A 26,103-nucleotide genomic window follows, 5' to 3' on the forward strand; every position below is an offset into this window, starting at 1 on the left:
TATCAAATATCTAAAATCGAGTATATTATACTCGAATATACAGTAGATGAAGCAAAATTTTGTTTAGGTTTTATTACAGTTTTAAAGTGCATCTTATTTATAAGTAATATTAATATCGTGATTATTAATAACCCTGGCTCTAAATAAAGTTGTGACTAAAAGGTACGAATATTATTTTAATTTCTTTGTTTTGAAAATTCACGATGATATCGACAGAGCCTGCCAAAATATTTATGAAGAAAAGACAAGAGTTTTCGTTTGATCGTATTTTAATTCTCATCCGTTCCACATTTCCCAAGCTTGATTTGAATAAAAAAAATTAATGTCGGGCAATGAAAAGATAAATTTGCAAATTCTTGTGCCAGCAGTATAATAGCTGAAATTCTCGTTCAATCGCGTGTAGTGTGATTGCGCGATAACGCGCGTGATCTTACAAATTTTCCTATTTCGTAGGAAAAAGTCTGTCGAATCGACACGAAAGAGACGGGATGAGGACCAACGTGTCGAACAGAAGTATAACGTTTGCACATGTTTTCAAAGAAGTCTACAGTTACAGTGGCGATTATATAACATCAGTTTGACCGATTGGAAAACTCGTCATCTTTTTATTTGAATTCTTTTATTTGAAAACGGAACGACAGATAGGAAAATCCAGAAAATTGCCATCGGGAATGTAACAATGAGCTTTTTGATTGTAACACTTTGCAAATGTATATAAATATATATATGTGAAAAATGGCAAATTAAGCTTCAAACGAACACGATATTTACGAATATTGCATCGTTTCGAAGTGACAAAGAAATTGCAAATGAAATGAGAGATGAAAACTGTTATTGCTCGCAATAAACCGCGTCGTGCAAATTTACTGTTCGACCACTAATTTTCTTCAATCATCGCCATTGTTTCAAGACATGCCTTTTTTTTCAAGAGTTTTAAATCACTCTACGAACGATAGTTCCGTAAATCCTCGGAACATCGCGAATAACGCAAATGCGCGAATAAACATTTAAAGCAGTTGCGCATTAAAAAGCGACAATATTTTCTTGTTGAAACAGGAACTCGTGGCTCCCGTGACGTTTTAACGTATGCAATTTATTGCTTGTCAAATTTACTGTACACACGGCGTAACTTGTATTATTATAGTTACGCCTCTATGTTTGAATATTAAACGAAACGTGCATTTAAAAGTGCAGGATTTATCATTAAAACAGTTGCAAACCCGGCAACCATCGTTTAATTGCATTCTTTGATTACATTTCCGTTGGAATTCTCGAATAACATTAATCAGCGGCGAACATAACTACAGAAATATTCTTCGGATAAAAAATGTTCACGAAAATAGGGGTATTATGTTTGACCGTTCAATTTGTTTTCCAAATCAATTGGTTCTTCCGATCGCGCGTACTGTAAAAATGCAAGTAAAAGAATTGCGTATTGTAATTATAATTGCGTGTAGGAAATGTATTAAAATCAAAGGAAATTCTGTTGATTCGCAAATTCTTCTGATGAAATAAAAAAAGGAGGGAACAACGACGGCTGACGGTTGAAAATTTCTCTCACTTTTCTGCGCTATTTTTCAGAAGAAAGAAAGAACGCAAGAGTGAATTTCACTTGGATTTAATAGTTTTATCTGGCAAATTTCCTGCTTGTATCGTATCACCCCCATTGGTCTCTGGTAATCCTTCAGAAGAATTTTCTTCTTCCACCCCTAACTTCTTGAGATAGAGCCTTAGTTTCGTTCTATAGAGCCTTGGTCACGAACGTATCAACATAATCGGTATAACATACTGGTCGCGTGAAAAGTGGATTTGTGATTTCGTCGGATGTTTAAACAAAAATTAATTTTGTTCGTCAAACGTGTTACGACACAACCATCTACACTTTCGATATATTTACAGTATCATTCCGCGTGATAATTCTAACGTTTCACCGACAACCAGCGAGATAAACGCCAACGTTACATCCTGATTTAACCACGGCGAATTAAGCAAATTGACGCTACAACAATCCTTGGCAAGGTAAACGCAAATATGCAGCAGTTCGGCATTAGTAGAATACATATGCAGAGCTGGGTAAAATACCATTTTAAATGGCAAACATATATTATATAATTGGAATATATTATAATATACGTATTATAATATACTGGTATTATATTATAATATATGTTATATATATATTTATGATATTATAATATATGTTATATATATATTATTTATGTTAGTATAATATATGTTATATAATTGGAATATATTATAATATACGTATTATAATATATTGGTATTATATGTTATATAATTGGAATATATTATAATATACGTATTATAACATATTGGTATTATATTATAATATATGTTATATATATATATATTTATGTTAGTATAATATATGTTATATATATGTTATATATATATTATAATATACGTATTATAATATATTGGTACTATATGTTATATAATTGGAATATATTATAATATACGTATTATAACATATTGGTATTATATTATAATATATGTTATATATATATATATATATATATATATTTATGTTAGTATAATATATGTTATATATTTTATAATATATGTTATATAATTTGAATATATTATAATATACGTATTATAATATATTGGTATTATATTATAATCTATTAGTATATACATTACAATATACGTATGTTGATACATCGATATCCGCTCAGCCTGTTTACCATTCAACTTAATCGCAATTAAATCCCAAAGTTCGCCAGATAGAATTTCAAAAAAACAGAGGGACTTCGCCACAGAAACTTTGCCCTTCGTTTCGAAGCGCGGGCGGTGTTATAACAGGGGGGAGAGACAAACGGCGGTTCCCTCGGGAAGATAGTAATTGTCCTCGCTAACTGACAATTAGAGAGCAATTAATTCTGTAGATGACCTTTCGCAATCAGCGTAAGTGGTGGAGAGAGAGAAAGAGAAAGAAAAAAAAAAAAGGAAAAATAAAACGAGAAAACAGGAGAAAAGTCGGGTGGGACACGGTTACCAGGCAGCAGGAGGCCGCCGCGTATATTCGGCGCATTGTCACGGTACACGCAACCACCTTTAGAGACGCTGCACACGTGCTGCGTTCGTGAAATCGATCACAACTGTCCGTTCCCGTGCTTTTCACAAGGACAAGCAGAATCCCAGGAACGTCCGATCCTCGTCGCTCGACAACGAAACGAACTCGTCGATCAATCGGCACGCTAATGGCGGAATTCGGCCATCGGCCACTCGATGCACTCAGGGAAAATTGTATTCGAAGGTACGTCAAGCAGAGCCGGGAATCGCAGTTGCCAAATTCCGCATTGTCTTTCGATTACACACCGAGAACGAGTCGGTGAAAGAGCGCTCGCTCGCTCGTTCGTAAGCCGATCCTCCCCTGTTCCCTGTTAGTTCTTTCCGCCATTATAGGCGCGATGCCCGTTAAATTAACGCTCAAGAGCGCCGCTGGCGGTTGTTCGCAATTTGCTTGGCTCACTTTTATTCTACCATGGCGGGGAGGAAGGAAGGAAGAAAGAAAGAAAGAAAGAAAGGAAAAAAAAGAAAAAGAAAACAGTCGTTTGTGGTATAAATGGCCTGAAAGGATCGAATCGTACTGCCAGGGTTTAAAAGTCGATCTTTTGCGTTTGTCGTGCTGCCAGATTTGATAAAACAGAGGGAGAGAATAGGTCTTTCGCGTGCAGAAAATAGCCGCGTGTTGTGGAAACCTCGGTTATGAAAATTTTGTTAAAATAAGGATTCAAAGGATTCATATACTTTAAAATTATTTTCTGTTAGAAATAACTCGCGACTGACGTATGTACGTATCCTAATTGCATACGAACGTATAATTTTCTTTGGATGAAACGATTTAGTCATGATCGAACTGTTCCGTAAATTCACGATTTTAACGACGAAAAGATATTTACGCGGTCACCAGATAATAAAGAAACTAAGATAATAAAAAAATAATTCTATATACTATATTTATATTATATATATATATAAATTCATGGACACGTTAATAAAGAAACTAAGATAATAAAAAAATAATTCTGTATACTATATTTATATTATTTATATATATAAATTCATGGACACGTTAATCACGATATCGAAGACATTAAAAATATAAATAAAGGTCTATTTAGCCTTAAATAAAATAATTCTTTAATTAATAATTTTAATACACCACTGAAAATGTTGAAATAATCCTTTAAATACTAATTTTAAATGCTAATTGGCTTCTGAATCCTCCGTTACAGTTGAAATTTCCCAACTTTCTTGCTCTCATTTTTTTTCTTCTTTTTTTTTTTTAACTTTATAGTCTAATAAAATCTTCAATTTCAATTTTCAGTATTGCCGCGTGTTTGCAGATTCTCTTTGCTAATCGTTTAAAAGCACAAAATAGCGATGCTCGTGTTTACAAGCGTGTAACAGTTTTACAATATGTACTCTGCACGCGAATCGCATGGATCGTGTTTTATTTCATATTTTCACGTTGCTTCTAAAAATACAACGTGATTGATTCGACGGGCGATTCACGCGATTCTATATTTTTCGCGCGTCTTTAATCCTGTCACAAAGCCCGGGGTTTTATTTTACTTTTTTCGTACTGGCGTTTGATCGTTCGAAGTTACTTATTTGCCCCGCGTTTTTTCCGATCGTTCGATCGTAATATTCGTTATCGGTGACTTGAAAGTACGGACACGTTGTTCATAAATCGATCAATCCAAATGCATATGATCTGGAATAACTTCTATCGTTTCACCGGATTTCGGAGATCCTCCTTTAACCATTTGAAAAGTCTCAAATTTTCTCCGAATCTGAAATGTCGTTATGGAATAACATAAACGGTGAAAAGAAAACGAAATAATGTGAAATAAAATGAAGCTCATCAGGAAAAGTTCCTGCGTGTTCGTGATTAAAATCGTGGAATATCGATCGTTTGTAGTATTAAACAAAAAAAAAAAAAAAAAAAAAGAGAAAGAAATGATATTTTACCGGACGGGAAGCTGCGTCAGTTGATTCATACTCTACAACACTTCGGCTTTTTATTTGACAAATGGGTCAGCTGTCCGAGCTTTTTATTTCGCGAAATCCTATCCAGGTCAGCATAACAGGTATAACCTATTCGTTTAATTTTACAATTTTTTATGACTTTCATGATTTTTGTCTGCAGTATAAACACGTGCGCGGGACATATCTCTTTTCAAATGAATATCGCAGAAGTGGTACACGAGAGCGATGTTTGAAAAGTGGAGCTTCCACGGGATATATATATATATGTATATGTATATATATATATACCAGCGAATATTAGTGTGACTAACAAGTGACAGCTCTAAGTACGTTCTCAGAAGTAGGTATACCGAGATATAAGTCTACAAGCGTACGATGTATGACGATTGAGGATTATAAAATGACTTTTGAGGGTTGAAAGATAACTTTCATGGAATATTTTCAACGTGAAATAAGTATGCAAAGGTGTATGACGATCGAGCGTTATAAAGCTGACGTCGAGAGGTAACTTTTGTGGAATATTTTCAACTGTGCAATCATTCGACTTGCGCGAGAAGAACAAATTTTGAAAATCATCTGAAACGTTTTCAGTTAGAAAGTTACGCGTCAAGCATTCCTCGATATTACAATAATTTCAAACTTGCGAGAAGATTTCTCGCGATAATTTGGCGTGCCATATTTAAATTTAATTGACACTGTAGGTTTCAATTCGTAGCGACGATTGGAAAGAGCATGTTTTTCAAATTCGAAAGAAATAAGGAGAATTGTTGATCTTTCGTTTGTAAAAATTTTATAATAGATTTCTCAAACGTTAAAAATTGTATTCCTGCTCGTAATGAAAGCGTCATTGAAGCAAACTAGATTCATTTGACACAGTATTAAATCGTGTAATTTTATTAAATAATGACTTTCCCATTTTAGAAAGTAATTTACAAATTACAAGTATTTTTTTTTTTTACAAATATATATCTCAGAACGGTTTTTAGAAACTGACAACTTCTCCAACGAGATTTAATATGAATTTCTCATTTTTCTAAATAAATAGCATAATTTTGAATAATGACATTTCCGATTTTAGAAAGTAATTTGGTCTTATTTCTCTTTTTACAAATATCTCACAACCCTTTCGCAAACTGAAGACATCTCGAATGTGATCTGATATGAATTTTTCATTTTTCTAAATGAAATGATCAAAGTTTCGATTGGTAGCAAAACAGAAACTTACTCGTTCGCTGTGTTCGACGTATGATACAAATTCAAATCCTGGAATACCACTTGGATTCGTTCTTTTCCTCGTCCCTGGAAGTCGTATGTACAATGCGTCCTCGGTGGATAAGGATTCGGATATCCTGGCGACGTGACTACGCCGGTTTTTGTCGAGTCACTGTTGAAAACGATGTCGCACAGTGACGCTGCAAGAAGAAGATAATAAAACACGGTTATGCACGGAATGCAATGGAACGTAGAAACTTGTTAAATGAGATTGAGAGTGTTTCAAAACACACTGTCGGGGAAAGCTGTTGCCGATTAAATGATAGAGACGAACGCTCTTTGTTACGGACGTAAATAGATTTATTTCGAATTTGAAAATTAAAAAAATTTCGCCGCATACGGGAATACAATTTTGAAATGTTTTGCTGACAGCTGCTTGAAAAATACAATTTCAGGGAATTTTTTTTTTTTTTTTATTAAAAATACAGAATATTGTCGGAATATCAGCTTGTCAAGAATGATTTTGAATTGATGTTACAAAATTTCTCTTGTAACCAATGGTGCTTTTGAAAAATAAAATTTTTCCTTACACGTGAATAATTCGTCGAAATACTGTATAAAATGTTAACATCGGAGAAAATGTTAACATAGAGTTGCAGAAAATTTATTTGGTGAATGTGGTACTAACAAATCTTAAATCTTACTGGAATTTTATATTACTAACATAGTATTAATTGAAGAAAACTTAATTTAAGAATTACAATATATACTACTGTATTAAATAAAATAAAAATAAAAAATATATCACTATATTAAGAATTACGTAGAATTCTAATATAATATATATTACTATTAGTATATAATATTAATATATATTACTATTTAATATAGTAATATATATTATAATTATAATTATAATATATACCACTATATTAAATAAAATAAAAATAATAATAATAAAAATAAAAAATATATCACTATATTAAGAATTACGTAGTATTAATTTAGTAAGATACTAATACAAATATTTTTAAATCTGTCTGTGTTGAGAATAGACAATCTTGCATAAAATATATATCCAAATCATCCAAATCATCAAATAATATCTTTAAAAATATCTTTACTTTGGTTTATTTTCATCGACAGATAAGCCTTTATTATATTACATAGTTATGACAATACAAATCGACTTAACAACAATAAAAATTACCAATAAAAAGACAATATGTCAAATCCTAGTCTCCTGGTTTACTTTCGTAGAAACATAAATTTGCATAAACGTTCAATCACCAAACCATTATATATCTCCTCAATTTTAAATTCTCTTCACAAAACATTCTAGATGCAACTATATTGCTGCGTCTGGTATATTGAACGTATAGGTCGCGCATTGTACACGTATATTTGCACATTCCTAGGTTTGCCATTGTTACGTTGAACTCATTCTACACACAGATTGTACGACAGTGTACACGCATTTGTGTGTCCAAGTATCTCTCCACGGTGGAGAATATATTTTCACGAGCGAGTCGTAAATTTTCTGCGAATAAACAGACGACTATTCGCAGGGTCGTAAGCTCGATATCGCGGCGCAAGTGGAAAATTCAGGGCTCGCTCTCAGCCAGGAATCATCCTCCAGCGTCCGGGACTTTTCGCCTATTGGATTTCCATTTCCATGCCGGGGCTAAATTACGAGAAACTTCATTTTTACAACACAGGGAACGAGACGAGGGTGGAGATTTTATTTTTCACGCGAATTCCTTTCCACGAAGAACGAATCGTCGAGATTGCTTGCGCGACAATTCCTGTGGCAAGTTGTTTGCAAATTTTAATTAATCGGCGTCACCGTTGATTACCAGACACAAAGAGTATTAGTTCATCGTTCGTCTGGTTCATTGGGCTGTTTGCTTAATTAGTTGGCTGTCGCACGACGTGTGTGAAACGTAGACGCTTCAAAGGCGTGCCACGAATTTACACGCACTCATTTGACGGCAAACGTAAAATTTCAACGCTCGATCTTCACTGTTCAACAGACGTGAACTCGACGAGATTATTTCGCGATTGACAGAAGAATTTTACGTGTACGAGCTATACGAGGCGAGTCTCGTAACGTGACGACGTCAAATAACGTCATAAAATATTTGTTGTACGAAAAAATGTCTCGGATAGAAGTTGCATGGCTTCCGGAGGTACATATAGTAATCAGTAATCAGTTTTTATGCTATTTTGCTTCTTTATCAAGGCCACCTTCGATTTTTTAGAACAGTTAATATTTCCTCCCGAATTTAGACAAAGCGTTGAATTCTACATAAAAAAAACTTTTATGTTATTTTACTTTTTTTATCAAAGTACGAAGGTGGAATTCTACATGAAAAAGTATTACACCAAAATGCAGTTACTGTGATTAACAGTTTTTTCTAATGTAAAAAAATATTTTTGCCGATATCTCAGTAACTATGTATTTCAGACCCTATTTGGTATGATACTTTTTTAGAATTCAACGCTTTATCCGAATTCGAGATGAAATATTAACTATTCCATTTAGAAAATTCGTATCTTCGTATCTTGATAAAAAAGGAAAATAGCATAAAATTGATTACAGTATACTATCTGTCTGGAAGCCATGCAACTTTCATCTGAAACATTTTTTTCGTACAGCAAATATTTTATGAGTTATTTTTTGTCGTCACGTTACGAGACTCACCCTGTACATGTAGAAACAATACTGTTTTCATACACTATTACTACGCCGAGGATAAAATGAAAAAGTTTCAAGAATAAAGGCTGCAAGGACATATGGTTTTTAGAAAGTGAAATTGTATTCAGAATCATTAACACGACATGTGATATAAATATAAATATCGAAAGAAACATTATATCTGCGATATGACATTTAACAATTTATCGACAACGCGTAACATCCCTATAGTAAACTTCTTTTTTTATTAACCACTGTAATTATTCACACAGGACGAACCATGTAATTTCATCACCTTGGATGTCTCACGTGCAAAAGAACACTATCATATTGTGGCTTCCTCTTTGTGTAAAGAATTTTTGTTAACAAAATTTTGTCGTGTCTTCAAAAACACCGTGGTATAGATATTCAAGGTGATCAAGTTACGTGGTTCATCCTGTAGAATTGATAATGTTTTATATTTTCCATGTTCAGAAGCGATTCAGCTTTTGTCGTAAACTTTTAAACGGTTCTCTGATTCGACTGGTTCATTCGTTTGTTTATTATTTGCAACATTTGTGTACTGATATCTCGTGTCAGTGTGCAATAATTTCATCACGAGTAATTTTTTCCTTCTCTTTGGTTTCTGCAAGTATTTGAATCTACTGTACTCTCGCTGCGTACTGTTTCATTAAAACGGCGTGCACGTTCGTAAATCAATATGAATAAATCAGTCTTTAAAAGAAAATAGTGGTAAGAAGGTTCTGTAATGCTCGAAACCAGAAAGATACGATATGACAGGGATTTACTGCTGCGTGGGAAACTAAAAAGGTGAAGTGATATGTACGACGGTTCATGAATGTTGCATGACTGTTTGGATCACACAGTCTTACATATCCGGATATCGTTCTCGAGGTTATTAGCATATCGAAGATATTGTTCATACTGGCACATTTCTCTTTAAAACGGTTCCAATTGTTTTCTTTTCTTTTTTTATCTCTTAAAGCTATGCTATACGTACGAGTATACTCTTATCGCAATGCTTTGAATAATAAGGCGATGTAAAATGTACTATGAGAAATTTTTCAAAGAATCTTTCAATCTGCACGTTCGAATGCGGAAAATGGTTATGATAATAATTATTTTAAAGCAATTAGGTTATATATGACAATTATTTTAAAATAACTGTTTTAATAATTTTAAATTATAATAATAATTATTATTTTATAATAATAATAATTATTATTATTATAATTTTAATTATTTTAATAATTATTTTAAAGAGTCAATATCAGTTCTCGCGAATTGCTTAATATAAAGTAAATGATTGAACTTTTGAATCAGTCGCATTTTTGATCTATATTTGCGGAAATTTGCACAAGAGGCTCGAGTACTTGGTAACACAAGAAGAAACGAAAGTTTTCAATTTTATAGTTTATTGTTTCCAAAAATTTCTCATCCATTCCACGCGATCTAAATTTATAATTTTTATAAATAAAAATAAATAATAATAATAATACAGATCTAATCTAATTGTAATTTATAATTCTTAGAATGCGCACGAATTTCTTTTTTTTTATATTAATTTATTGAGTATTTCTCTTGAAATTTTTATGTTCAATTCAATATTCAAACAGTCGAAAAGAAAAGAAATCATCTCAATTAGTTCAGAGAGTTGATACCTATCTCAATCAATCAACACGATCACGCTATTAATTAATTTCCGAAAAGTACAAACAAGTTCGAACGAATTTACACAATTTCACGTTCGAACGTGTGTTCCATCTAGTATCTACAATCATTGTCAAATAAATCAGATTCTACAGGCCGATACGTCAATGAACATCATGTATAATACCAATATATTATATCTTAATTTTCTTCGTCAGTTTCGCGTAATTGAAATACATAATTTTGACGTGATTTCACTCTGTTAAATTGAAGTAGAGATATTGAGCTGCTATCAATATTAATAGAGAGTTAAATAATCCAATCGTGATATTCTACGATAAGTTATAGCGTCGCTGGAAATTGTTCATCGTGACACACAGTTACGCTAATGTACGGACACTTAAATATTCGGACGCCAAATATTCAAATTTCGTAAAACAGAATCGTACAAAAATAAAGCTTGAAATCTCTACTTTCAAAACGTGTCCTTTATCTGTTCAACGTCACGCAGACACTTTTCCTCTCGAAAATATTATAAATTGTCACGGTGTATAAAAATATTGAACATTGTTCTCCATGACTGAATTTCTAACGAGTTTCTTCTCTTTACCATGATCCCTCATAACTTGATACACGATCTTCTTCCGCCATTTTATTAAATTCTGAATTATTGAAAATACTGTTTTGCTAGAAGCGTGATGCATTTAAAAAGAAAAGTCATCAGTTTTGAGATGTACAAGGATTAAAATATATTTTTTAAAATATATTTCGTACAAAGAAACGGGATGAGAATACTGTATACTAATATCACGTAACAAGTGATTGAACTTATTTAAGAAATATTAAATTTAATAAATAATATATTAAATATTAACAGATGTTCAATATATAATAAATAATTCTTGTAGAGGAATTTTTATTTTTTTCTTCTAGTGGGTGTTGTATTTCGATTGATTTGACCCTCTATCTTGTAACTTGAAGTCACAACTAACATATCCGTATGTCCACATTTTTAAAATTTCATTTCATCTACTCATTGTTTTACTATTAACATTTCATCAATGCATCATTACAAAAATACCGAAAGAATCATTTTGGAATTATTGTGATATAATTGTTTTAACATTATCCAATGTCAGTAGTATTATAAGTTGGAGTAAATAACTACTATGGAGTAACAATCTTTCCCTTTACTCCGGCAAGTAAACGAAATTCTGGTTCTAGAAGATTGGAAACACGTTAGACACTTTAATGTCATACAAAATACCGAAAGAATCATTTTGACATTATTGTGATATAATTGTTTTAACATTATCCAACGTTACTAGTATTATAAGTTGGAGTAAATAACTACTATGGAGTAACAATCTTTTCCTTTACTCCGGCAAGTAAACGAAATTCTGGTTCCAGAAGATTGGAAACACGTTAGACACTTTAATGTCATACAAAAGTACCTGCCTCTCCATTCAATGAAAAACATTTGCAAAAAAGACTGAGAGACTGTCACGTTTTTTCTTCAGGCGAAAGTCACGTTCTCGCCAAGAAAACGTACTTCCTCCTCGATTTACTGAAAAGAAAAAAAAAAAAAAAGAAAAAGTTGCAAGAAAGAGACACGAACGTAACGTGGTTTTCTAACGTTCTTATTTATCAAAAGCGCGGCCACTTCCTGCCGAGGCGGCCGCAAAACCTAAACCTCGGTATTTTTACATCCGTTCGGTAAATTCTTCGATAACTGGGTTAGCAAGCGGCAGCCTAGCGGACTTACCCGATTACGGTGCCGTTTCGCTTCGTTAGTGGCCAATTTCCGCGGAAATGGGAGATTACATAAGCGAGAAACGAGCAATGCGAGCAGCGGTCAACAAACGTTGCGCCGTTGTCGAGCGATTCGTTAAATCGCACAATACGCCCGGGCACGGCGAAGGAAATTAATGAGCCTGGGTTCGTTCGCCTTGGGCTCGCTCGGCCTCGGTCAGAAAAATACAAGAAACTCCCGAGGGGGGAGCCGCGACAAGTGCCCTGCCTCCTAATTGAATAATCGTGCCAGCGCGGCTGCTGGCTCGCCGATTCGCGAATTTTAATTCACTTTCGACGTTAATTGCGGTTTCTGTTTAACGACAGGAAATATCCCTACCTGGAAATTAACGCGCACCTTCTTCTCTCTTTTCCTTCACCGGCGGAGAACCGGCTCTAAAAAAGTAAATCCTCGTGCGGCAGTTTTCGGTCGAGGCTAAAGCTAGGTCTCCACTGGAGAGTAAAACTGTCGCCAGTTGCTCCCGAGAGAATTTCTCGCAAACGGGTAATGTCCTGAGAGTTACTGTCCCGAGAACGTCAACAGTCTGAGAGTCACCGAACGAAACTAATAATTATTTAATTATTATATAATATTATAATGTAATTGTTATATATATATTATATATATTATATATAATAATTTAAATTAAAAGAAATTAGTCCAACAATTTCACTTTTTTAGTATTTATTATTCTGTTCTCGGAGAGTTGCTCTCAGAATTTGAAAAGGGTTTCAATTATTCTTGTGCGAGCAGAATAATGAATACTAAAAAAGTGTGGTCAAAAAGTGAAATGTTGGACTAATTTCGTTTAATTTAAATTATTATATATAATATAATATGTATATAATAATTACATTATATAATATTATATAATTAAATATATAATAATTAAATAATTATTAGTTTAAATTATTATATAATAATTTAAATATTATATATAAATATAAATTAATATAAATTAATATTATATATAATAATATAAATTATATATAAATATAAATATAAATTAAATATAATTATATATAAATATAATTTAAATATTATATATAAATATAAATAAAGAATATTATATATAAATATAAATAAAGAATATTATATAATATAATTATTACATAATAATTTAAATATGATGTATAAATAAATATTATATATAAATATAAATGTTATATAATATAATTATTATATAATAATTTAAATATTATATATGAATATAAATATAAATATTATACAATATTATAATGTTATATAATTTAAATTATTGATTTAATAATCTTATGTTGATTTGTCTCGTTCCTCAAACTATAGATAACTATGAGGGCACATATATTTTTCCACCTCCGTGACAGCGATGTCACTGTTCACACTCGTGTTTCGAACTAGACTACACCACAGTGACAATAAACTCTCAAATGTACACGGTTTAGAGAGTTCTGTCGGATAGTAAGCTCTCGGAGAGTATTTCGGTCTCTCTCTCTCTCTCGGAGAGTGAAAATTCTCCAAGCTGCTCTCAAATGAACGCCTAGCTTAACCTAGGTGAGCGAGCGAGTGACAGAGGGGTGAAATATATGGCGACGAGGTGGGACGAGGAGAAGGAGAAAGTATCGAGAGAAGTTGGAGGAAGAGAGGAAGCAAAAGTGGAGAACGGAAGAATGTTTAGCAAGCAGAGCTATTTACCGCGCGTTCATTATTTAAGTTCTTCCGGGAGGGGGAGGGCGACCGCCCCCGGTAGCGGCTTATCGACTTTTGAACACCGCTTATACGGCAAGTCAAATAACGTGGATAGAGAGCGAGGAAGAGCGCGATAGGAGCGGGGCAAACGTTTTAATTTGCATTCATGAGCCGTCCCTCTCAAAATTCTTAGGAGGCCGCCCAAGTATTCCAAGTCTCTCTGGTTATATTCGACGGACGAATTCACTTATGACGATCGATGCGTCTACCTTGGAAAGAATGCGCCCGGTTTCGCCTGATGTATTCGCCGGTGTAGCCGATTTCGGTGGTAGACGAGAGAATTGAACCGCGATTTAATATCGAGAAGCCAACAATCGCGGACACGGGCACAGCTCGTCAAGTCATTCATCCTGGAATGAAGAGTGGCGGATCGCTTTTATTTTCGCGACTATTGTTATCGTCGGTTAACAACGAAGGAGAAGAAGAAAGGGATCTTCTCCTTTCGGCTTTTATCGAGCTACTAATTGGTCGGAGGAATTATACGTCATTAAGCGTTGGTATTGTTTGCTCGTACACGAGGAGCGAACGGCGAGATTACATTAAATTATAAACCGAAGGGAGATCCTGTCGACGATTGTCTGCTTTGTTTATTGCGCGAATTTGTTGTTGGGACGAGATGTCAGACGGAGGCAAATTTATAAGTTTGTCGTGAAAATCATTTGAAAATGTGAAAATTGTTGTACACCGCGATCGATATACGCGGAAACGGAGGAGATTGAAAAGTGAAGTGAAAATTTATGTAAAAATGAACGTTGTACGTTTTTAGAAAACAGAATTACATTGACATTATATTATCATATTCAGAATGACATTAGAATTGTCAACACGATGTAAAATATGCGATAAATATAAATATGAAAATAGACATTGTAGACGACGAAGAATATAGAATAATTTAGTAGGTTACCGAGTTATGACGTTTGCTTGTTATTTCTGTTATTTTTTAGAAACACCGATGCTCGAACTAACTAAATCCCGACACGATTCGCCGCAAACCGGGACAAATTAAAAGGAACGCAAAACCTAAATTAAGATTAAAGAAACGCAAGAAACGTTGAAATTAGTTTCAAGTTTCGATAATATCCTTCCGCCGGTTACAGGATTACAAGTTAGTCATTTATTGCAACTTGCAAAATTCTTTTAACAGCGAAAGTTGGTGAAATTAGTTTAAAAAATCGTTCGGAAACTTTCGTAGCCGGCTCAAGGGATAACCGCGAAAGTATTTAGCACTTTAATGCAGTGAAGAAGATATAGTTTGGCTGCTTGCGCTGTATATTCATTAGGTAGGTAATACTAAATTAGCCTGGCACGTAACACGAAGGTCTATTGCAGTTTGCACAATTACGTAGAATCTGGACCCAGAACGATTATGCTACTTACTGTTAGAACAATTTGAATACTTTCCGTGAATCGCTGTACGTGGTGCATAAGTGGGAGCTCGTTGCAATTGTAAAGAAACAAAGAAAAAAAAAAAGAAAGAAAGAAAAAGAAGAACCAAATCATGGGAAATTCTATTCTCCGTAGATTCATCAAACGATCGCGATTAATTCCCGACGCATAACCGAATTCTCGGTGCTCGCATCGCGCTGAGAGCTAATTAAAATCTCGTTCGCCGAAATTGTCATACAAACGTGTACACAATGCAATGCGTGGCCGTCCAACATGGCGGTTCACAGCATTCGGGTTCACCATGAAATTTAATCGCACTTCATTTCCACTTTACGTTACGCGCGTCTCTGCGGGCAACTCCAGCTTGGAAAATTTCAATTTACAGCCAGTTTTGCCGGCAACTCGTCAAATATCGCGCGCCCTTCGTAACCACCCATTGCCTCCAAACGTTTCTCCTCCTCCTCCTCTCCACCCCCCCCCCCCGTTTTCTGGAAAAGGAAGCGGAACGAAAAGCGGCGGGATTTCGCGTTGTGTCAAATGGACTGGGCCGCGTAATTTTCGAAAACTCTTGGAACGATTCGCACGTGATGTAATTGCACGTCGACGCAACGCGACACGCGGCTACGACGACGCGTCGGAATTGTTTTAAACTCGTTTACTCGCCGCGCCGGAGCGGCTAGTAGTCGCAGTCGTTCATTCACCGGCAATCCGATCAGTAGCTAATACAATGTATTATTAGAAAGTAAAAACGTTTCAATGAATGACGACGTATTATTGGTATTGATGTATTATATGTATACAATGAATTATTATGCTCATACAATGAATTATACAATATATTATATGTATTCATTGTACTATATGAATACAATGATATATGAATTGTATATATAGTATTCAAAGTATTATGTATTTATAGTATTATTTATATATAGTATTATATATGGTATTTATTATAGTATTATAGTTATATTATATATACTGTAATATTTATATAGTATTATTATATACTAATAGTTTATATAGTAATTATATTATTTTTAATTATATTATTTAATAATTATATTATTTATATAGTAATAGTATTATTTATACATAGTATTATATATGGTATTATAGTATATGTAGTATTATTTACACTTAATATTATATATGGCATTATAGTATTCTAGTTATATTATATGTACTGTAATATTTATATATAGTATTATATAGTATTCATATAGTATTATATTTGTATTGTATATAGTATATAATATATATTCATTGTATCATATGAATACAATTGAATAATAAGTATTGATATACTTATTATACTAATATGGTATTACAGTATTCTATAGTATAGTTATATTACATATACTATACATTCATTGTATTATATGAATACAATGTATTGATATATTTATTATACTAATATAATGTTTAAATACAATATATGAATATTCCACTAATATACTTATTGTACGAGCACAAGTTTTATGCAAGTCAAGTTCAATGTGTACAATGTATATACTTCACCAAGTTCAACATATGCAAGTTCAATGTATGCAATGCGATTTTATTATAATTCAATGTAAAAGTTCAAAATTATTTCAAAGATTTATATATACCAATTAAAAGTAAAATGTGATACATTTCGTTGTAATTCGAAAGGAATCTCGTCGTACAGAAATACGTCGGGTCTAAGAATCTCCGACAGTTGTCCACTTTCGTAACGTTCAAGAAATCTCTGAATTAAAAGAATATACCGTCAACTGTTTCTTCCAATATATCAATTTACGGTTACACGCGTTCGAAATGTGTTTTAGTCCGAACCAAAGGATTGGAACACGGCGGGATCGAAGGTATTCACCTCTCTGTCAGAGTGAGCATCGTGCGAAAATGTTGCGACCAGTTTATAGGACCGCAATAGACTGAAAACCGTTGACAATCCGTGCCACGCCGCAATTGCGGATTTCCTAATTAAATAGTGTATTTAACCGAGGACAACCGAGTCAGCAGGCGCCAACCTCCGACGACAGTATTAATAATTTGCCAGAAGGGGAAGTGGAAAAGGCGAGGGGGACGAGGGGGCAAAACTTTGGCGAAATTAATTTGAACGCCATTTGCCGGTCGCGTCTTGCCGAGTAACACGGGCAAGTGCCGACGCAACTCCGTAGATTTAAGCGACTGGATTTAGTATCCTCGTAGATCGCGGGCCCGATGTCCGGTACTCGCTCAGCAGAATCGCCGCCGCCGCCGCCGCAGCGAAATATCCGCGTGAATATCCTGTTCCGTTTCGGTAATGCGCCTTCGTATTTTCTTGCGAATTTCTGCATTATTCACGCGCGGATATTTCAACGCGGGAACGAAGCGGCTACGTTCTCGCTCTGCGGCTTCGTCAGTTATGAAAGCATCTCCTCGCCCAGACACCAAGCCGAAGGAGGATTCTCCCCAGCTATATTTTCGCCTGGCCTTCTTCCCGGCGGTTCCCTCGCGCCCTGAACTTTTCACCAGGAAATCTCCGCCGCTTTTTGCTTGCCCGCGCGACGAATATTTGTCAACGAGCTCCCATTGATGTTTAGGAATTCGGCAGACGGCGTCGCATGTGAGGATGGAGCGCGCAGGGAAAACATGCGACGAGAAAAATTTGTTAGTACCGTGAGTATGAGATTTCAACGATGGATCAGGAAGTTTTAAATAATTTAGTTTTCTTTTTGTTTTTCACCGAGGGAAGTGGGACATTTCGAAAGAATCGTAAGTTTATATAGGATTGATAGTACAAATGATTCTATGTGAGAAAACGAGTCGGAAAGAAAGAATAAAATTTTTTAAAGCCTTCCTTTCTTTGAAGAAATTCTGTGCGCAAGGATAAGTGGACAAGTGTAGAATTAAGACGTTACTTGCAAGGAAATAAACTTTGAGTACGTTTCTTTGAAAATTAGTACACGCGTACGTACTCGGTAAATTTTCAAACTCGATTTCCTCGAAAACAAGGATTCATTCTTTCTTTTCGAATCATTTCCTTTGATTAGAATCACCCACTCGATTTATATACAGATATAGAGTCTGAGTTTATGAAATAGTTTTATATATTTTCGTTCTAGTGTTCTATAAAATTTTGAAGAAACGGTATATTATTGCGTACATAATTATGAGTTAACACCGTGGAATTAAATGTTTTCAGGAAGCAGTAGACGTTATTTCAAGAATATGAAGTGAAATTTTCATTGTGATGTAGAACACAACGAAGAAGAAGAAGGCGCAACGTTATAATTAGAGGCGTGTCATCATCATTCGCGTAAGAATTGTAATCGCCGCACATTTACGAAATCGATTAACGCAACTCGTTGCTTACAGTATATTGTGTACGAGCAGTAATAATAATTATCGCTAATCGTTGCCCGTTGTTGTGCCGTTGGTCATTAATTTATTTGCACGTTCGATTATTGTTCATCGAAGGTAATTAAATTTGTTTTGCATGGATGTGGTGATCGAGCGTATGCAAGTTGATGTGTAATGTGGTTGCGGAAATATAATAATTGAGAAGCGTAAACACAGTGATTAGAGAGTACGAGGAGAACGCTGCAGCTGAGTAAATTTGTGTCAAGCAGTATATCATTAACTCGTAATAAAATTTTGTATAATAATTCCCCTATAACAGAGCACATCGCAAATATTTCTCCATTTACGTTAATTATTATCAAAATTTTGGTACAATTGTTTGCGTTACAGTGACGCAAGTATATTTAGAAATATTTGCGCGAAGTTTCACTCGCATCGATCGTCGGTTTCAAAGTTTCAAGGAGCGAGATGGTTTTTAAAAAAAAGTTTCCTTCGAAAATGGAGTTGCGTTATATTAATAATTTAGTCCGGAGATTGGAAAGGAAAAAGTTACGTCAATTCTACTCGAGAAATTGCTTCGTTCATATTTTAAAACTACATCATCGTCTTTTGTACTTGCATTATCTATTTTTCTTATATATCTGATATCGTTGTTCATCTCAAAGTTTAATATTTGTAATACAATTGGTTCAATAATCGGCTTACTGTTCCAAAGATACGGTTTCGCTTGTGAGTATAAATTTTCAAGCAAATGTCAACACGTTTCACATTCATAAGAACTTTTTACGACAGCAATAATCGATATTAGGAAATTCACATTTTGACAGGCATTCGAGAAATAATAAGGGCAATAATTACAGTACCAACAATTTTTTAAAAACTGAATTTCTGAAGCAATTGAACAATATCACGGATAGAACAATTTTTTAATAAAATAGAAAATGTATTTAAATTAATAATTTTACTGAGCAATCATTGCCATTGGATTATTGTCAATTAAATTGCCAATGGATCATCAAAATATATAAAGAGCTTGCGATAGTATTATTCAGTGTGTCACTAATTACTGACAAAAAAAGAAAAAAAAAATGGTGACGTTCTCTTTCTCCCAATAAAATTGTCGTATACTCCATTCACGCATAACTGGGCAGAGTGCCTTCGCACGATGAAAATGCAATTATTTTACTTTACAAAGCGTCCATCGTCGGTAATAGTATCAAAGAAATTTAATAATTGAACCATTCTCCGATATTTTGTCTCCGCTTCACGAGACGTAAGCAGTAGTATCTAATTAATTTCTAATTTATCAAAGTCCAGGCACAACGTCAATTTTTATCGACGAGATATTCTATCGTATTTTACAAGCGAGCTTTTCTTTTTATCGTCAAGTTTGTCATTTGTCAATGTCAGTCGACATAACAACTATTATTCAATTATTTTAAATCAAGATTATTTCGTAAATGCAATTATTTCCATAATCAAAGAGACTGAGAAACTTAAACGAAAATAAACGAAAAGTATTGAAAATTCTTGTTTCAATGAAACAATTTTCGTATTGAGAATTTGTCTATTTGACATTGCAAATCAGTTTCAACGACTCATTGAATGTGAACAATTTTGTTTCAACATCAAGCCGAGTTTTGTTATCGAGAACAAAAGAAGAAATGGAAACACGAGTGGGGGATTGTGTGATAAGCAAATTTCGTGGCGCTTAGTGAAAATCGAGTCCACCGTGAAACAAATTTATCTCGTCCAATATGTCTGGCGCTTTATCTCACGGTTTAAGGTGTTATATAATTTCCGATACGGCACACTGATGAAGCTCGGTGTAGGGGCCTGTTTCATTGTACCTCACGAATCCCCATTTTACGGTCTCTTGACTTAAACCGATTAACCACTGAACTCTCCATATAATAGTAACTCATTTCATAAACGTCGTTAAGTGCGCTCCAAAATGCTTTCTATTTCCCTTTTGCTCGCGTGGACAGACGAGAACACCGTCGTGCCGAGAAGATAGCTGCTCGTGTACCAATCAAAATAAATTTGTGGCCACATGAAAGATTATCGTTCAACTTCCTGACGTATCGATGAACGATGTATCTGCTTGTAAACTATGCTCGTACCGAAATTTTCACATCAATTGTTCTCTGTGCAATAGTTATACATCTAGTTATACACTTTGTAACAACGTATTTATACTACCAATTTGGCAACAGTTTGAAATCAATTTAACGGATATATATTTATCATTAAGTTACTAGCCAACTTAAATTGCTATATATTAATTATTAAATTATTAAGCAAATTTAGTTTAATAAATGTTCAACGCCAAAAATTTTGCCGAAGAAGAAGAGGAAAAAGAGAAAATCAATAGCGATATTTTCTCTGTTTCGCGTGAATAATGTTCGACTACGGCGAAAATTCTAGTGAATGTAAAATAAACGATGTTGCATCGTGAACGTAAAGAGTCTGATTCTATTTCGACGTTTCTCTGGTAGAAATTGCACGACAAAGAATAAAACGTTGGAAGTTACTCTGTACTTAGGCTGAAAGCGCACTTGAATTCTCAACAACGCGTTCCGAAAACGTGTCAATGCGCTTTCATTTTTTAGAAGCTGTTTTGAGAATCAAAAGCAAGAGGGAGTCCTTTCTTTTTTCATTGTGCACCTATGAAAAATTCTCGTATAATTACGCAGCTTCTGAATTCGTTGCTTAAAATCACTGCAGGTAGTTTAAACGAACTGCATAACAAATAGTTTTTACAAAATAAATCACGAAAATTCTCACAGGAAAGCTAAAAGGCCAACATGTTGTTGTTCACGTATCAATTTAATTATATTATACAGTAAGAGTATATACGATGTTTCAATCTCTGATATTTCACGCGATTATTTCCAATATCAAACTGAGAAACTTTTAAATGGATAATCAAGTTTATATGTCTATCGATTATTCACCATTTAATTATCCCTCATTATTCCAAATATTTTATTTAATGCTATTTGCTATTCATTTATCTCCGATCGCATTAATTTAATAATTAATTACGAATTCGCTTAATAATACTGCAGTTTCCTTAAATAAATCATTAATTCCACGTGGAAAAATAAGAACAGAGAGAAATATAAAATTTATAACACATTTAAATGAATAAATTCACACGAAATTTGCGTTTAGCAGCTGCGTGCACGGCTGCTTCGAATCTGGAACAGAGGACGGAAGCTCGGATATATCATAGCAGCGTATTTCGGTAATAATTTTGCATTATTGTACTGACAGTGACTGACAACAAAGTTTACGCGTTGAAGCAACTTGTTAAATGTCTATCGGGAACTGTGCGCAGTTGATGTAAATTTGCATAGAGGTGTTCAAAGCAGGTTTTAGATAGATTTCTGATAGACTCGTAGCGACTACGATGCCCGACGAATTAAATATTTCTGAAAACTCGGAATTTTGCAACAGCAAAGAGGTGAAAGCAGAAAAATTGTAGAAATTAATAAAAGAGGCTACGCATCGACAGACGTTGACTTTCGTTAAAATATTTTATCCGAGTCTTTCGAATATTCGCAATCTGTTTACTTGCAGGCTTAACTTTTATCAGAATATTTTTCCGAGTATTCGTAATATTTCTTCTCTTTATGAAAGGAAACGAACTTTCAGAGTTTCACGTGACAATGTTCACTGCCGGCACGATGAAATATTTTAAGCAACGAATAGCAAGTGATAAATAACCGCGGCAATGTCACTTTCGATAAAAAAGAATCGAGAAACAGGGAAAGAGATGGACGTTGAATGGAAAGAAAATAGGCAATGAATGGCAAATGGTGCTTTTCTTCGATCCCGAGCGGTTTGGACGGTAGCCGTGTTATATATATCGTGGAATATTACATTTTCACGTTTACCGATGACGTGTCAAGGGGTGTGTGAAATTTCTCTCTCTCTCTCTCTTCACCGTAAGAATCGTCGGTGACCTTTTATCAGTAGAGAGGCGTCGACGACGACGGCGTCAGAGAAATCGCGTATTTCCAATCGTTGACGATCGGTGGACGGGGTTAGGCGATATCCCCGAAGGGGGTGGAGGAGAGTGATCGATAGAACAAACGGAAAGAGAGAGAGAAAGAGAGAGAGAGAGAGAGAGAGAGTGGGTGACGCCACGCCGGAAACCGACGTTGGTGTCTGGCAGCAGCGTGGAATTCTGGAAAACTGGCGAACCGTGGTGGTTGCGCGGCGGTTTTGTCTCAGGGGCGAAGCCGCGGATCCGGATGCCGCGAAGAAAAGGGGAGGAAACGAAGTGAGCTTGCAGACGAACCGGGGAGGAGGGTAGATAAGGCCAGGGAACCGGGAGCAAGGAAATCGAAAGGGAGCAAGCGGCGGATGAGCAGTGAGGGCGGCGACGGAAAGGAAGAGGAAGGAAGAGAACTTACTTAACGTCGTGGCAAAATGGAACGGTAACTAATTCTGACTAGACTGGCTGATTTATCGGCTTTTGGTTCTTCATCGTTGCCTTTCAACGTCCCACGCTCGCGTACCTCGAGTCACTTTCCCAAGTATTCCGCCGTTCTGTCAGAGATTTCGCGTTACCCTTCGTCCCTCTCGTTACATCTTCGTCTCCTTTCCGCTTACTTAGATCGTCTCCTCCTCCTCCTCCTCCTCCTCCTCCTCCTCCACCTCCTGCTGCCGGTGACTGCTATTCTCCCTCGGAAAGAATGTTTCCCTCTCTGCCATTCGGTATAATTCGACGACGAGGAAAAGCGTCGACGTCGTCGACGCAACTTACTATTTTTCATCATACAGGTGCCGCTCGTCGGACTAATAACTTTTCTCCTTTTCGCCGTTCGAGCAGCGCGTCGTTCTATCACCATTTCCCACCCTTCTATTTTTCTTCGCTCGTTCTCACGGCTACCTCTTCCTTCGTCCTCCTCTCTGTCTACAATTCTTCTTCCTCTCACTCTCTCTCTCTCCTTTTTTTTCTTTCTTTCGAGCCCGGTTTCCTGCTTTCTCTTCCGGAGACAAATATTTTGATTGATATCGTTTTCATCGCTCGATCGCATTTCCATTAGTTGATGAGCTTCTCGAGCGGACGGGCCGCGTGGGCGGGGTGGCCGAAGCACGAACGACAGAGAGAGAGAGAGAGAGAGAGAGAGAGAGAGAGAAAGAAAAAAAGAAATCGAAGCTTTGTCTAGGCGATCGACAAGTTCCGAACGATGATGTGCCGACGGCTCGACGCGTTAAACGAAATGAAATATTTAAAGCGATCGTCTCATCGGCGAGATGAGCCGAGGGATGCGGGTCAACTGTGTGATTCGACCGGCCAGTCGGCGAGGAAACGTTCGAGGTTTTGCGCACCTCGGCCACGGCTTCGGAGAAACCTTCACGGCTATGAAACATTCAAAACGACGCATTCACCTCCTTCTAGGCGAGCCGCATCGAATCGATATCCTCGCGTTACGCGCTCATCGTTCTGTTACGGACGATGTGCTGACCCTCGACGTGCTTCCGAAGCTGGGACATCCATCATCTCGCAAGTCCGTCAGGATAGGGGAGAGCTCGTCTATCAAGGGACCGATTAGCGACGATAAAGATCTCGAAATGAATGGACCGTGCCACTCGACCGGCTCATTGTCCTCCGAGCGTGCAACCACTGCGCTTTCGACCAATACAGCAACCGAGCTTCCGTGCCGTTTTTTTGCTAAACAACGACGCTTCAAATTATTAATCGACCAGCTGCAAAAAAGATACGTCTCCTAACGATACGTTTTGCGGATACACGGTCGCACAGTTCTCTTCATCCTGGCCGTTTATAGTCTTTGATTTTCCTCTACTAACTCTCGGGACTGATTCCATCCAATTGTTTTTCCCTTCTGCGTTATTCTACACTCCTCGATACATAAATCAACAGTTTCAGTACGTTTCAGATAGTAATTGTTCTAATTTTAAACACACGTCAATTAAACATTCAAATATCGATTGCTCTTCGATGGGGAATGATTTGAAATTTGGAAAATTATATTATATTAGACACGTTTATACGCACTCTGCTAATAATAATGAAACGTGTGAAATAAGCCTGCGCGTGTATTTAAATAACTAATTTTTCTTCCGATCCGCTAAATTTATTTAGTCGACCGATCCCGTGAAACGCGCCCCGCGAAACGGAGCAAGCTGCATTTTATACAAGAATTTGCTTTACAAATTCGTTCGAACATCCAAATTAACGAACAAACTCCGTTCACTTCGACGAAAAAAAGCAGCAGAATAAAGGGGGAAGGAAAAGAGACAACGCAACTCGATCCCTACTTTACATACGAATGGCTTCGATCGATGTTAATCTCTTTATTACTGATTAAAGCGTTCTTCTTCCTAGTATCAATGAAAGAACACACACACACACACACACACACACACAAAGAAAAAAAGAAAAAAAGAGGAAAAGATTAAGGAGACATCTCAGCAGTGTGCTCCGAGGAAACCAAAAAATCCGGATACGCTTGTAACGGCAGGAGATCCTTTCATTTACATGCTATGTACGCGATCGAGCAACAGAGGACTCTGGTTCGCCTCGCAACGACAGATCCATTCCTCACGCCGTGTTCCGGCGCTGCTCTTATTTTTTCTGTCGCTCGTTCAGCTGCAACACGAAACGATCGGTAATCGTGACAGCCAATCGGTCTTCCGGAATTTAACCGTGAGCGTGACGTTTCGAAGAGTTCTCCTCGGCTTTCTTCGAGGCGGATTTTCTTTCTCGCCAGCTTTCATGCCCGTTTTCACACCGTGTGTCGTTTCCGCTGGAGATAAAATCGAGCACCTCGCAAGTTAGGTTAGAAAACCTTTAATCGTCGAGTTCGAGATCTTCGTAGATGTTTTCAGTGGTGAGTAACTTTATAAGCGTTACAACTTTCGTTCTTTTACTTGTTTACTTATAAATTAAATCGTTTTAAATGCGACTTAACCTGACATATATATATGACTAATTTTGGTGTGTAGTCTTGACTTGATGAAGTATGTTTTTGTTTGTATCAAACTGAAGTTTTCTTTCAACTAAAATGAAGTGTATACATTTGGATTACAATAAAATATATACGCTGTATATATTGAACTTTTACAATGAATTATATATATTTACATACAATGAATTATATATATTTACATCTACAATGAATTATATATATTTTATACATTGTATATAATTATATATATTATGTATATTGTATATACGTTGTATATTGTGTATATGTATACATTGTATACATTGGATTGCAATAAAATATATACATTGTATATATATTGA

At 35.5% G+C, this 26,103-nt stretch overlaps 1 protein-coding gene across 1 annotated transcript in view; it reads right to left on the reverse strand.

Annotated features, from left to right (window-relative positions):
• LOC122533391 (suppressor of lurcher protein 1) overlaps positions 1 to 9,862 on the reverse strand; it is a 93,501-nt gene extending 83,639 nt beyond the window's left edge. Inside the window, 2 exon segments of the mRNA XM_043663038.1 lie at positions 6,245 to 6,431; positions 9,802 to 9,862. Of these exon segments, the coding sequence (XP_043518973.1) occupies positions 6,245 to 6,431; positions 9,802 to 9,862 (248 nt within the window).
• Between the last annotated feature and the right edge of the window lie 16,241 nt (positions 9,863 to 26,103).

Source organism: Frieseomelitta varia, unplaced genomic scaffold (assembly GCF_011392965.1).
Source record: "Frieseomelitta varia isolate USP_RPSP 00005682 unplaced genomic scaffold, Fvar_1.2 scaffold_146, whole genome shotgun sequence".
Classification (NCBI taxonomy): Eukaryota; Metazoa; Arthropoda; class Insecta; order Hymenoptera; family Apidae; genus Frieseomelitta; species Frieseomelitta varia.